Below are 16,211 nucleotides of genomic sequence, written 5' to 3'. Positions count from 1 at the left end.
TTTTTCATAGTTTCATCCTTGCTAGTGGAAAAATTTGCTATCTGGTAAGCTGTCTCTCTGGAGGAGGGCAGAATTTAGTGGCAGTAAAGCACAATAAAAACGGCCCATGAACCCAAAGACCTATTGCAGACAGAGTAGCTAAACAAATAACCTACGAGAGAAAGTTGTGGTCAGAATAGAATTCTTTAATGAGAAATTTGGGAGGTAGGGGCATTTCAGATGATATGAAAGTCAGATCAAGTGAAACAGGTCTGGAGATAAGGGGTTTAATGTTGGATGAGTGTCGCACACGAGTTAGTTTGGGTCATGGTGGGGGGGATAAGCATGGGTAGGAATATAGGAAGATTTATAGATATGTAGACAAAAATTGAAAGACAACTAATGTCTGATTGCTACCTTACCTTTTTTTTAAAATATGTTCAGTTAGCCACTGTATAGTACATCATTAGTTTTTGCTACCTTATTTTTTTAAGAGAAAAGAGGAACATGGATTGTTTGGAGGTGTGAAGAGGGGATATGCTACAAGACTTGAAATAATCATTGTGAAGAATGTTCTAGTGATTGATCAGGGAAACAGAGTATTATGGAGTGCCCAGAGTACAGCTAAGTGATATATGTTCTAGTAAGTTCATCGGATTACTTCCTCTGAGTCAGTAGTTCTACACTTTAGAGTAGCATCAGAATTACCTAGAGGGCTTGTTAAACACAGGCTGCTGCGTTCCACTATCCCAGTGTCTGACTAAGAAGTAAGTCTGTAGATGGGCCCTAGAATGTGCATTTCTCACAGGTTCCCAGGGGTTGCTGCTGCCGCTGGTTCTAAGACCACAGTTTTGAGAACGACTGTTCTTTCTCCATTCTAATGATTCTTCTTCCCAAATCCATGAATTTGGGGTGTGTGTGTGTAATATATACACACACATATATACCATATAGACATACATATACCTACATACATATATGCACATACATACGTATATACACATACATACATATATACATATATATATATATATATATCTAAAGGCAATCTAGATTGACCTCAATGATTCATCACATCACATTCCTAGTTCTCCAAATTCCTGTAACATATTTTCAAGACTCAATAAACTTAATTATCCAGAATTAATCACAATGTAGTCTAACATAATCTTCTTTTTTAGTTGCGCATTTCCTTCACGTTTCATATAATTTCCATCCACTTCCACCACTACTCCTATCAAAGGGAATGTTCTCTGTACCACTTTACAATAAATTAAGGGTACCCATGGCTCAAAATATTTCTCTTTAAAGATTCCTGGGTTCTGGTCCAAACTGTTGTCTTCCTTTATTGAACTACTATTGTACCAAGAGTCTTTACCACATAATTTTGTTTTTTAATAATTTTTAACAATTCCCATTTGTTTATATAAACCAGTAGTAAGCTACTTGATGAGAGGAGTAAAAATTTATACATTTTATGTCTCCTGTGAAGAGTTTAACACAGTACTAGAGGAATGATAGATACCCAGTGGGTCTTGTTTATTGTATGGAACTTTTACTTATATATAAAGAAAGTTTATATAAAATAAACTGAAGGTTACTGTCAGCTATATATTCCTATTTATTTCTACATAGAGATCAGAGGTCATAAAAGTGATTTCTTTCAGAGTGTAAAAGAAGTTTTTAAAAGCCCTTAAATACATCTCAAAACCAAGGTGTACAAAATTAAAAAAATGCTAGATAAATAGGCCATACTTTCTGCTTGTTTATTCCCTACCAAATGATGCTTCATCGTATATTTTGAGCATTATAAAACAGAAAAGAAACATAGTGGGCTTTTCTTCACAGTAATATTGGAAAATGATTTTTCCTAGTTTGGTTAATTTGGACTAACAATGTAAAAAATGTTAGAGGTTTCTACTGAGTAAAAATTTTATATCTATACAATTTGTTTAATTTTCATATCTACACTAAAGTCAGAATCAGATTAGTTCTATGTTTTATCTCTTGACATTGATATCTACTGATATGTATCTACTGACAATTTCCATCTTCTTTGATACTGATCAAAATAATGATGGTTGGCTTTACATATAATCATTATAACCATTCCTTTAACATACCCACATTGCTTTATTTTTACAGATATCAGGACAATAAAATTCCTAAAATATCTTGACCAGAAAAATATTATTACATCTAAATTCTAAACTAAATACACCTTTTATTAACTTCTAGCAAAATATTAAATGTGAATATTCAACCAAAAATTGACAAATATGGGGGAAACAGAAAAGAGGAATTAGACTCGTGTTTATTTTTGACATCTGCCAAATAAAAAATAAGATTTGTTCTGTGGTTTACTGAGGGGAATGACAACAAAATAATAAAAATTTGTTTTCATTATTTTTTTTGTATCTTCAGAGGCCTGGCTAAAAATAGCCTAATGTTAACAACGGAAAAATTCCTATTGATTCCTCTTCCTCATTTTCCAAAAAACCAAGGTGCCAGAAAAACCTGTGCTTCTGGCCTAAATGATCATGTGATTCTCCCAAGTTCTCCAGCTTCTCAGTCACAGAACTCTCTCTAACTAACCCCAAGGAGCGTGGCTTCATTTTTGTGTAGTCCAGGACCTCCAGAGAATTCCTAATAAATTATCTTTAGAAGAACGATAGATTAATTAAAAAGTTTGCAGGGGAAATCTCTACACAAAGAGTGCCCTGGATCCCAAGTCTGAAATATCAGAGGACCAAAACTATATAAAAAATACCAGTATGTTTCCTTTTTTCTCCCAACTAAAGAAATAAATCAAAGGAACAGCTATTGTTACTCAAATGGGAACACATCGATAAGATGGAAAACAGAAAGTCTGTTTGTACGAAGAAGTTGCTCTTATTTGCTGCATTGTTCCTTCCTGATTTACTTGATTACATTTTCTCAACAAAGCTACAAAGCTACATACCTTTGAAAAAGAATGGAAACTCAGAACAAGTTTGCATCCCACATGTCATTATTGTCCTTTTCATAATATTGTTTTACCCAAACTACATTAGGTGAATCCCTTTCAGTTTCGTGAAAGGGTGTGGTAAGGCTTCTAAAGAAGTCTATTTTAATGCCACTGGAAAAGGACAAGACAACCGCACAAAACAAGTGACCACATACCAACTGCTGTCATGTAATCCCAGCGCTCAATGAGGCACATATTGAAGATGAGGTGATCAGATGTTTGCCCTTGGCCAATAAGTGAAATCTGCCTCTCCAAATTCTGGCAAACAGACGAAGTCCAGCCAACAAGAAACCAAAATACTACCAGGAGCATTACTGCTAGCATCCTCATGACCCGTCCACCAGTCATATACGGAATCCGCTGGGCTGTTCGTGAAAGAAACACCTTCAAAACCCTGGAAAAGCAAAACATTAAGATGTGAAGGCAAACTTAACTCTCAGAAAAACTCCATAATATTTTATTTTTCTTGGTGAAATTTAAACCCACCAAAAACCTACTTATGCAGAGTTTTAACATGAAAAAAACCGCAGAAACAGTATTGCTTATATTTTCACTTAATTTCATTCTAGTTTTTATCTTCCAATCGCAAAACATATATCATACATTAGATGCGAGTGAGTCAATAGATTTGTATAGGATGGAATTCTTTTGAGTGTGTCTTAATATTTTAAGGAATATGCTCAAGATCTTAAAAAAAAAAAAAATAGGCAAGCTGGCCCAAACAGGGTTTCTGAGGGATCAAAAAAAGGTCCTGAAAATGAGTAGTTGGATTTCACAATATTATACTAAGTCAAAAAACTTCCTTGAACCAGTTATTTATTTTTTTACCGTAGAATGACATTAAAGGTATTTTCTGAAAATTATTCTAAATGACCTCCCTTTGTAATTAATTTATCACATTACCAAAAATAATAATGAAATAAATATGAAAACCATGGGAAAGGTATTTAAATACTAGAGTAACTGAATGAAGATCCCCATATTAAGGAAGAGGACTGGGATAACCTATAAGAAATCAATTAAAAATTTTTTTTTCTGTGTATTTAATTGAAATGAATAGCCAGGGTTGAGAACTACTGGATTAGATAATATCTAAGAACTTTTCCATCTTACTTATTGTGTGAAGACAAAATCCAACTTTACTACAGAGGTCCTTCCTTCTGCCCTTTTCTATAATTTTATCTCCAGAATATTCTTAGCTGATTTAACTACCCACTCTCATTCTGATATTTTATGTCACAAAATTGAGTGGTTTATGATACTATCCATAATCAATTTCCAAAAGGCAAAAATAAATCTATTTCCCCAACTTTTCTATTCCTTCCTCCTTCTCATTCTTTCAAAAATTTTTTATGAAGATTCTTATGAATTCTTCATAAAAATCATTATAAATCCAGAAATGAAACATACACACTTGAAATAGCCTAGACGTATCATACTATTTTTTCTCTCTGGATAGAGCTTTGGTAGCTCTTCCTGAGTCAACATGACACATCCAGCAAAGAAAGTTATTTTTTTTTTTAGCAGATTTTTATTAACTTTATTTCCCCTATACCTTTAACTCCATTGTCCTTCAGCTAACACACAGGATGAAGATATTTAATTCTGAATAAAATACTTACCCTTAACTTTTCTGTGGAACAACGTCAGAAAGATATTAGTATAAAATAAGAGTATAGTAGAAGATCTCTTTACCCTCCATTTAAGTAGTTCACCAGATTAAAGGTTATTCTCCTTACGCCAGTTAGAATGGCAAAAATAGACAAAGCAAGAAACAACAACTGGTGGAGAGGATGTGGAGAAAGGGGATCCCTCCTACATTGTTGGTGGGAATGCAAGTTGGTACAGCCACTCTGGAAAACTGTGGAGGTCCCTTAAAAAGTTAAAAATTGAACTACCCTATGACCCAGCCATTGCACTACTGGGTGTTTACCCCAAAGATACAGACGTANGGGGGTGGGGGAATGGGATAGACTGGTGATGGGTAGTAAGGAGGGCACGTATTGCATGGTGCACTGGGTGTTATACGCAACTAATGAAGCATCAAACTTTACATCGGAATCTGGGGATGTACTGTATGGTGATTAACATAATATAATAAAATAAAATTTAAAAAAAAAAATAAAGGTTATTCTCCATTCTATGAATAACAGAGTACTGCCAATGTCATGCTAAATGCTAGCACCGGCAGCTAACTTGCTACTTCTGTCTAGTATGCCTCAAACACTTCTGCTCCAACCAACTGAATTGCTACTTGTTAAGAATCAGTTGCATTTGTCCCCAAATTGTGCCCATTGTTATCACCTTTTATAATTTAAGTAAATTATAAATAAAATAATTACACATGACTGTGAAACAAAAGGAGACTTACTTGTATAAAATCTATCTTGAATGCTTTGGAAAGACTCCATGTAGGTGAGTTATTAAATAAGCTGTTAACTTAGGGGAAAGTAAGGAAACTTTAATATACTGGGGTAGTCAATAAACCTAAAAATCTAGAAAGAGTCTATACTTAGACTCTTTAGATTTGCACTGTTACTTAAAGACCCAACATTGTGAACAGTAGATAACACATTACAGCAATTTATGTTAGAAAGAGAACAATGCACTCCAAATACCAGACCCATAGTCAAAGAAGGGGCCTTTTCTCAAAAATATTGGTAAATGAGAAGCACCTGGGCAGCTCAGTTGGTTAAGTGTTGAGTCCCGATTTTGGCTCATGTCATGATCTTGGGGTCCTGGGATTGAGCCCCACACAGGGCTCCATGCTCATCGCAGAGTCTGCTTGAGGATTTCTCTCCCATGCCTTCTGCCCCTCCCCCATTCATGCTCTGTCTCTCTCCTCTCTCTCTCTAAAATAAATAAACCTTTTAAATATATTGGTGAATGATTATTTGTGTGTTTTAAATTATAGCCTCTTACACACTTCTTTAATGCCTTTCTGCTTTAAACAAGTTTATCAACTTATTGACCAATGACTAATCCTGTAAGAAGCCTTCTACTGTAAATACCAGATCAAAAAATTCAGAGAACCCTTAGAAATTAGAGAAATTTTAAAACAAATTAATGTTTTTGCTTGTGTCAATCTTATTTTCTGTAGGAGAAACTTGCAGCCACTATGTACACATAATTGTTTCTGGTTATACCTGGATGAATTCTAAATTTTGAATAACTAGGAACTCAAAAGAGGAAAACTGGCCCCTTTTTATGGTCTTCTATATTTTGGCTAGGCAGAAAAAAGAGAATTCTTCTAATTCTAGACACAATTTGAATAACTGAAATGTAAGTATAATAAACGAATATTTATATAGTGACAATCATATGCTGGGTATCATGCTAGGCAACATGGGGGAATAAGATATAGTTCTAGAAGCTTACAATTTAAATGGAAATAAGTGTGCAAATAACTGCCATATAAAACAGCCTATATTCTATGTTGTATGTACCTAGTAAGTCTAGTAACCTAATAGGATAGGTGGTATTTAATCTTGACTTTGATGGGTACTAATAGAAATGGATGAAGTGAAGAAGATATAAGGAGATATTCTAGCTGAAGGAAATCACATAACAAAGTACAGAGCAGGAAATATAAGTTGCATTTTGCAGAGGAAATCTATATGGATCCCAGTTTGGTAATCTTTTAGTCAATACATCCCAATTCTAAATTATCAGAAATTCTCATGTTTTCCAGGTGACCCTCTGGGTATTTATTGTATAGTCTGTGAATTCAAAATTGTCACAGATCCCATAATCTCATTTCCAGAGAGGAAAAACCAAAGCAAAAGCCCTCATGAGTCTCCTGTTACTGATTTTAACTGGTTTTTGAATCCTGGGAAGCACACTAACACAAGTCTGCACCTCAATCTAAGCATTTCAGGATACTGGTTTTGGTGTAATGGAGTAAGATGCATTCTTCTAGCGTTGCCTTAAAATAAAATGAGAAAATTCTGCCATATCTTTAAAAAAACAAGCTCTTCTTAGTTTATATGGGTTCATTTCCTAGAAACCAGCTTCTAAAAAGGAAAGCCTTAGATATGCATTTATATGACAGAACAGCTGTAGAAAAAAATACAATCATTAAACTTCTTGAAAAAAACAATCATTAAACTGAATGAAAGCGGTAAAATATATAAGAAGACTGCAAGAAATTTCCAGAATTTAATATAAAAAGGCATATTTAAAGAATATATTCAGTTTTCATTATTAATAGTAGATAAATTCATAGAAATTTTGTTGAAACAATGAAAAGGGCAACCCATGAATTGGCTGTCCCTATATTACCTGCCTCTACTTTTTCACTTCCCATGCATTCCTGGTTTGAACTCGTGAAACTCCACTGTCAGGACTTGTACTTAGGTTATCAATTACCTTCTTCAAATATCTAATTGATATTTTTTTTCCTTATTTTACTTGATCTCTGTCCACCTTTCAGCATGACTAAAGCAATTGGCTTCCATTCTGTCATGTCCTCTTCATTTTCTTCCTATTCCTCTGTCAGCAACATTTTATTCGCTAATGCAGATACCTCTCCCCCAGGTTTCCCCTGAAGTGGGAGTATTTCTCAGGGATCACCTAAATGTAGCCATCTAGATCTATTTCTTGCTCTATATATTGTACCCAGGGAATTCCATCTACTCCCCTGTTCCAGTTATCTATGGACTGGCAAGTCCCAAATCTGGGTCTTAGTTTAGTTTTCTCTCCGGAGCTCAAAATCTCTCTACTCAGTGACCTACTGGACATCAGCAGGTCACCAATTTCCCAATTTAAATCATCCTGCTCTCCACTCCTCGCTCCTCTAGGCTTCTTTGCTCCTGGGTTACCTGTCTCAGTGGCCAGTACCACGTAACTGATCAAAGCAGAAACCTAGGAATAAACTTTAATTTTTCTCCCTCACCTACGTTCCAGACATGAAATGAGTGCTCAGGAATTTAATTTCTACCTCTTAAATATCTTTCAGATCTTTCTTTTTCTCCATCTTCACTGCCACTATATAGCTCTTGGTCATCAACCTGCTCCCACAGTAGCTTCCGAGTTAGTCTACTTATTGGTCTTCCCACCTTCAATCCACACCCTACACTGAAGCCACAGTGATCCCTTCTGATCATGTTGCTCCCTGTTTATGGTCCTCCGGTGGCTCTCCACCCAAATCCTAGCTCCTTGGTATGGTAAAAGGCCTTTAAATGCCTTTGAATGTTGGTTCTCCCTTGCCTTGGCAGACTCATCTCTCATAAACTCTCCCTTTCCTACAGACTTGTGGACCATATGCAGGTGTCCTCGGTCTGAACCTTTACCCTCAGCTCTCCTCACTGCTTCCCCCCCTCAACAATACCAACACCTAATTCAGCTAATTCCTATGTATTCTTTCATGGCTCAGTTTAGATGTTGCTTGCTCTAGGCCAGTGGTTCCCAAACCATTATCATCAACATCATCTGTAAACTTATTAGAAATGCAAATGCAGGTCTACTTGTTCTTAGGCTTATTATAATTTGGTAAACATAAATGAACAGGCAATTAAAATATAATGGTTTTGGGAAATGGTATCAGCAAAAATAGTGGAATAAAGAACCCCATAAGTCCATCCATCCATAAAAGCAATGAATAAAGTGGCAAAAACTATTAGAATCAACTTTTTTGGAAACCTGGAAAGGAATCAAAAGCTTATAGCAACCAGGGGGATGCTTAACCAAGAGAAAAACAACTGAATTTGAGTAAAAGAGTTCTGTGACATTTTAACATACTGTTCTAGCCAGTGTTCTATTTCCCATTCCCCAGCTCAGTGGTGAACTTAAAGACAACATCTTGCATTCTTAGGACAGCTAACTAGTACTAGGCAAATACAATGGACCTTATTCTTAAAAAATTGTGGTTGCTCATTTTGACCTTTCTGGCAGCTCCCTGGAAGACTAGTTCAAAGGGCTTGCTTTTATTTTTTTTTTAATTCCAGTATAGTTAACATGCAGTGTTATATTAGTTTCAGGTGTACAATACAGTGATTCAACAAGTCTATACATTACTCAGCACTCATCATGACAGGTGTCCTCTTTAACCCCATCACCTATTTCACCCATCCTCCCACTCTCCTCCCCTCTGGTAACCATCAGTTTGTTTTCTAGAGTTAAGAGTCTGTTTCTTGGTTTGTCTCTTTCTCTCTCTCTTTTTTCCTTTGCTCATTTATTTTTTTTTTCTTAAATTGCACATATGAGTGAAATCATATGGTATTTGTGTCTCTGACTGACTTACTTTGCTTAGCACTATACTGTCTAGATCCATCCATGTCATTGCAAATGGTAAGATTTTATTCTTTTATGGCTGAATAATATTCCAGGGGGTGTGTGTGTGTGTGTGTGTGTGTGTGTGTGTATACATGTATATATACACTACATCCTCTGTACCCATTCATCTACTGATGGACACTTGGGTTGCTTCCATAATTGGGCTATTGTAAAAAATGCTGCAAATAGAGGGGTGCATGTATCTCTCTGAATTATTGTTTTTGTATTTCTTTGGGTAAGTACCCAATAGTATGATTACTAGGTCATAGGGTAGTTCTATTTTCAACTTTTTGAGTAAGCTCCATACTGTTTTCCACAGTGGCTGTACCAGTTTGCATTCCTACCAATAGCACAAAATGGTTCCTTTTTCTCCACATCCTCACCAACATTTGTTGTTTCTTGTGTTTTCCATTTTAGCCATTCTGACAGGTGTGAGGTGATATCTCATTGTAGTTTTGACTTGCATTTCAAAGGGCCTACTTTATTTCACCCAACTGGGAACCTTCCCAAGGCTGAGGTAGCTACCTAGGGGTCATCTGACTAAAACACTTAAAGGCAAATGGATTGGTAGATGCCACCAGGGACAAGGGATAATGGTTAGGACAAACAACAGACTAAACAAAAAGGAAGAAAGGCTGGGGAATGAGATCTTCTGGGCAAAAGGGGTTTGAAAGCTTCCATATATTTCCAGGCATCTGGAAAGCTGAAAAATGCTCATAAAAGACCTAAGAAGGCCTTAAACTTTCATATCTTGCTGACCTGAGACACTGCACAAACAGGAAGTAAAGTCAAGGCAAAGTTGTAAAGTGCTTGGCTGAGTGTTGAAGGCATGTCCCAATATACATATATACACACAAAGTCCATGTACAAAAAATAAGAAATTTTAAAAAGTTTTTATTTGTTCAAGGCTTTAAGGAAATCTCTGTTAAATCACTAGCTCATCACTAAGTCAACAGAACAGAGACTTCAGTGGCTATATATAACAAAGGATACAGATATTACATAATTAGTTCAGAAAAGCCAGTAAACAAACCAGCAGCAGCAACTACAACAAGGAACAATAATAAATGCTGGGGAGGATGAAGAATCTGATTCCAGATTTATCACATTATAATATTCATAATGTCCAGTTTTCAAAAAAAAAAAAATGAAACATGCAAAGAAACGAGTCTGTGGCGCATATGAAAAAAAGAGAAATTAATGGAAACTGTCCCTAAGGAAGCCCAGGCATTGTACTTACTAGACAAAGACTTTAACTATATTTAAAAAGACTAAAGAAAACCATGCACAAAGAACTAAAGCAAAGAAAGAATAATGTTTAACCAAATACAGATTAATAATAGATAGAAATTATACAAAGGAATCAAACAGAAATTCTGGAGTTGAAAAGTACAAAAACTGAAATGAAAAATGCACTAAAAGGATTTAACTGCAGATTTGACCATGTAGAAGAGTCAGTAAACTTGAATATAGGTCAACTGGGATTACACAGTGTGAGGAGCAGAAATGAAAATAAAATGAAGAATAATGAACAGAGTCTAAGAGACCTGTGGTACACTATTAAGAATATCAACATTTGCAAAATGGGAGTTCCAGAAAGACAAGCGAGAAAAAAGCCAGAAGGAACATTTGAAGAAATAATGACTAAAACTTCCCAAATTTGACAGCAGACTAAATCTACATATTCAAGAAGCTCAAGTAATCAAAGTAAGATAAACTCAAAGAGATTCATATTAAGACACATTATAATCAAATTGTTGAAAGCCAAGACAAAGAGAAAATCTTGACAGCAATCTGAAAAAAGTATCCACTACATACAATGGATTCTTAGTAAGATTAAGATCTACTCCCTTATCAGAAACCATGGAGGTCAGAGGGCACTGGGATAACATATTTAAAGTGCTAAAAAAAGGTTAAGATGGCGGAGGAGTAGGGGACCCCTTTTTCAGCTGGTCCCCTGAGTTGAGTTGGATAGGTACCAGACCATCCTGAACATACACGGAATCAGCATGAGACACAGGAAGATACATCTGGATCTCTACAAATGAACATCTCCAACACTGAGTATTGAGGTATGAAGCGGGGAGCTGTGAAACCACACACAGATATCGGAAGATAAATGAAAGAGGGAGGGAGCTGCTGCATTTGGGCACTGGGAAGTGGTAGCCACCTGCATGGGGGAGCGGGCGGACTTGCGGAGGGCACCCACAAAAGAGCAGACTGAGACCGTGACCCGGGGAACATGTGCCACCAGACTGAAACAGAGCTCCGGTGTGCTCACTGGAACCAGACTGAAACCGGGAGCTCCGGGAGCACGCGGGGGCAGCTGGCACCTGGCAGTGCTAGAAACACAAAGGACAGAGACGCGCCGGCCCTGGAAGTGAGGGCTGGGACGCCGGGTGTGGGGCACACATCCTGGAACGCTGCGGGGTTGAGCAGCACCAACAGAAACAGAGTTAAAGTGGCCAGATCATCAGTGGAGAACGGTCCGCGATCCCTCTGTTCTGAAACAGAGGCTGAGATTCGGCCACTGATGCTCTGACTCTCAGAAGTGGCACAGCAAACTGCCAGGGAAAGCCACCAGAGAACAAAAGCCTGGAAATACCAGCTCACAGTGTGCCCATCCCCATCCCCCCTCGAAGGGGACAGGGAGACTCTACCCAAACAGGGTTGCCTGAGTATCTGTGTGGCAGGCCCCTCCCCCAGAAGGCAGGTTAAAAAAGTCAAGAAGCCCACATCCCTAAGATCCCTATAAAACAAGGGCACAAGGCCTGGGTCCCGGTCAATAATTTGGGCTCTGGACAACCCCGCAACCTCTTCTCATCAGAATGACGAGAAGGAGAAATCCCCCCCAGCAATGAAAAGACAATGAGTCTGTGGCCTCTGCCACAGAACTAATGGATATGGATATAACCAAATTATCAGAAATGGAATTCAGAGTAACAATGGTCGAGATGATGTGTAGACTTGAAAAAAGTATTAACAAAAATGTTAATGAGAAAATGGATAAAACAAGGGCGCACGGCCTGGGTCCCAGTCAACACTTGGGCTCTGGACAACCCTGCAATCTCTCTTCATCAGAATGACGAGAAGGAGAAGTCCCCCCCAGCAAAGAAAAGATAATGAGTCTGTGGCCTCTGCCACAGAATTGGCCTCGGCCACAGAATTAATACATACGGATGTATCCCAATTATCAGAAATGGAATTCAGAGCAACAATGGTCAAGATGATGAGTAAACTTGAAAAAAGCATCAGAGAAAGCGTTGCTGAGAATATAGAATCCCTAAGGGCAGAAATGAGAGCGAATCTGACAGAAATTAAAAATTCTATGAGCCAAATGCAGTCAAAACTAGAGGATCTGACGGCCAGGGTGAATGAGGCAGAAGAACGTATCAGCAAATTGGAGGATGGGTAAATAGAAGAGAAAACTAAAATAGAATCTGGACTCAAAAAAATCCATTCTCACGAATGTAGGTTACAGACGATTACTGACTCAATGAAACGTTCCAATGTCAGAATCATCGGCATCACCGAGGGGATGNTCGGCATCCCTGAAGGGGTGGAGAAAAACAGAGGTCTAGAAGAGATATTTGAACAAATTGTAGCTGAAAACTTCCCTAATCTAGCAAGGGAAACAAGCATTCGTGTCCAAGAGGCAGAGAGGACCCCATCCAAGCTCAACCAGGACAAACCTACGCCACGGCACGTCATAGTGCAATTCGCAAATATTAGATCCAAGGATACAGTATTGAAAGCAGCCAGGGCAAAGAAATCGCTCACGTACCAAGGCAAAGGTATCACAATTACGTCAGACCTGTCTACACAGACCTGGAATGAGAGAAAGGCTTGGGGGGGCATTTTTAAAGCTCTTTCAGAGAAAAACATGCAGCCAAGGATCCTTTATCCAGCAAAGCTGTCATTCAGAATTGATGGAGAAATAAAGACGTTCCAAAATCGCCAATCATTAACCAATTTCGTAACCACGAAACCAGCCCTACAGGAGATATTAAGGGGGGCTCTATAAAGGTAAAAAGGCCCCAAGAGTGATACAGAGCAGCAAGTCACAACCGATACAAAGACTTTANAAACAAAGACTTTACTGGCAACATGGCATCATTAAAATCATATCTCTCAATAATCAGTCTCAGTGTAAATGGCCTAAATGCTCCCACAAAACACCACAGGGTTGCAGATTGGATAAAAAGACATGACCCATCCATTTGCTGTCTACAAGAGACTCATTTTGAACCCAAAGATGCATTCAGACTTAGAGTAAGGGGATGGAGTACCATCTTCCACGCAAATGGACCTCAAAAGAAAGCTGGAGTAGCAATTCTCATATCAGATAGACTGGATTTTAAACTAGAGGCCATAGAGAGAGATACAGAAGGGCACTATATTATTCTTAAAGGAAGTATTCAACAAGTGGATATGACAATTATTAATATATATGCCCCCAACAGGGGAGCAGCAAGATACACAAGCCAACTCTTAACCACAATAAAGAGACATATAGATAAAAATACACAAATAGTAAGGGACCTCAACACTCCACTATCAGCAATAGACAGATCACCTAANACCTATTCTCCTAAAGCTATTTCAAAAAATAGAAACAGAAGGAAAGCTACCAAACTCATTCTATGAGGCTAATATTACCTTGATCCCCAAACCAGGCAAAGACCCCCTCAAAAAGGAGAATTACAGACCGATTTCTCTAATGAATATGGATGCCAAAATCCTCAACAAGATCCTTGCTAATAGAATCCAACAGTACATTAAAAGGATTATCCATCATGACCAAGTGGGATTCATACCTGGGATGCAAGCATGGTTCAACACTCGCAAATCAATCAATGTGATACATCATATCAACAAGAAAAGACTCAAGAACCATATGATCCTCTCAATTGATGCAGAAAAAGCATTTGACAAAATACAGCATCCTTTCCTGATTAAAACCCTTCAGAGTGTAGGAATAGAGGGTACATTTCTCAATCTCATAAAAGCCATCTATGAAAAGCCTACTGCAAGCATTATTCTCAATGGGGAAAAGCTGGAAGCCTTTCCCTTAAGATCAGGAACACGACAAGGATGCCCACTCTCGCCACTATTATTCAACATAGTACTAGAAGTCCTTGCAACAGCAATCAGAAGACAAAAAGGGATCAAAGGTATCCAAATCGGCAAAGAAGAAGTCAAACTGTCTCTCTTTGCAGATGACATGATACTCTATATGGAAAACCCAAAGGAATCCACTCCCAAACTATTAGAAGTTATAGAACAATTCAGTAAGGTGGCAGGATACAAAATCAATGCCCAGAAATCAGTTGCATTTCTATACACGAATAACGAGACTGAAGAAAGAGAAATTAGGGAATCCATCCCATTTACAATAACACCAAAAACCATACGTTACCTTGGAATTAACTTAACCAGAGACGTAAAGGACCTATATCCTAGAAACTATAGATCACTTTTGAAAGATATTGAGGAAGACATAAAAAGATGGAAAAATATTCCATGCTCATGGATTGGAAGAATTAACATAGTTAAAATGTCCATACTACCCAGAGCAATCTACACTTTCAATGCTATCCCGATCAAAATACCGAGGACATTTTTCAAAGAACTGGAACAAATAGTCCTTAAATTTGTATGGAACCAGAAAAGGCCCCGAATCTCCAAGGAACTGTTGAAAAGGAAAAACAAAGCTGGGGGCATCACAATGCCGGATTTCGAGCTGTACTACAAAGCTGTGATCACAAAGACAGCATGGTACTGGCACAAAAACAGACACATCGACCAATGGAACAGAATAGAGAACCCAGAAATGGACCCTCGGCTCTTTGGGCAACTAATCTTTGATAAAGCAGGAAAAAACATCCGGTGGAAAAAAGACAGTCTCTTCAATAAATGGTGCTGGGAAAATTGGACAGCTACATGCAAAAGAATGAAACTTGACCACTCTCTCACACCATACACAAAAATAAACTCCAAATGGATGAAAGACCTCAATGTGAGACAGGAATCCATCAAAATTCTAGAGGAGAACATAGGCAACAACTTCTATGACATCGGCCAGAGCAACCTTTTTCACGACACATCTCCAAAGGCAAGAGAAATAAAAGATAAAATGAACTTATGGGACTTTATCAGGATAAAGAGCTTCTGCACAGCCAAGGAAACAGTCAAAAAAACTAAGAGACAGCCCACGGAATGGGAGAATATATTTGCAAAGGACACCACAGATAAAGGACTGGTATCCAAGATCTACAAAGAACTTCTCAAACTCAATACACGAGAAACAAATAAACAAATCATAAAATGGGCAGAAGATATGAACAGACACTTTTCCAATGAAGACATACAAATGGCTAACAGACACATGAAAAAATGTTCAAAATCATTAGCCATCAGGGAAATTCAAATCAAAACCACACTGAGATACCACCTTACGCCAGTTAGAATGGCAAAGATAGACAAGGCAAGAAACAACAATTGCTGGAGAGGATGTGGAGAAAGCGGATCCCTCCTACATTGTTGGTAGGAATGCAAGTTGGTACAGCCACTCTGGAAAAGTGTGGAGGTCCCTTAAAAAGTTGAAAATTGAGCTAACCTATGACCCAGCCATCGCACTACTGTGAACGTTTACCCCAAAGATACAGACGTAGTAAAGAGAAGGGCCATATGCACCCCAATGTTCATAGCTGCATTGTCCACAATAGCCAAATCATGGAAGGAGCCGAGATGCCCTTCAACAGATGACTGGATTAAGAAGCTGTGGTCCATATATACAATGGAATATTACTCAGCTATCAGAAAGAACGAATTCTCAACATTTGCTGCAACATGGACGGCACTGGAGGAGATAATGCTAAGTGAAATAAGTCAAGCAGAGAAAGACAATTATCATATGATTTCTCTCATCTATGGAACATAAGAACTAGGA

At 37.8% G+C, this 16,211-nt stretch overlaps 1 protein-coding gene across 1 annotated transcript in view; it reads right to left on the bottom strand.

Moving 5' to 3' along the window:
- Nucleotides 1–16,211, bottom strand: part of GPR158 (G protein-coupled receptor 158) — a 473,863-nt gene that overhangs the window by 26,208 nt on the left and 431,444 nt on the right. Inside the window, 1 exon segment of the mRNA XM_034644366.1 lies at nucleotides 3,142–3,380. Within this exon segment, the coding sequence (XP_034500257.1) occupies nucleotides 3,142–3,380 (239 nt within the window).

Source organism: Ailuropoda melanoleuca, chromosome 15 (assembly GCF_002007445.2).
Source record: "Ailuropoda melanoleuca isolate Jingjing chromosome 15, ASM200744v2, whole genome shotgun sequence".
NCBI classification, from domain to species: Eukaryota; Metazoa; Chordata; class Mammalia; order Carnivora; family Ursidae; genus Ailuropoda; species Ailuropoda melanoleuca.
The sequence above is the reverse complement of the archived record's forward strand: the minus strand, read 5'-3'. Positions and strand labels throughout refer to the sequence as shown.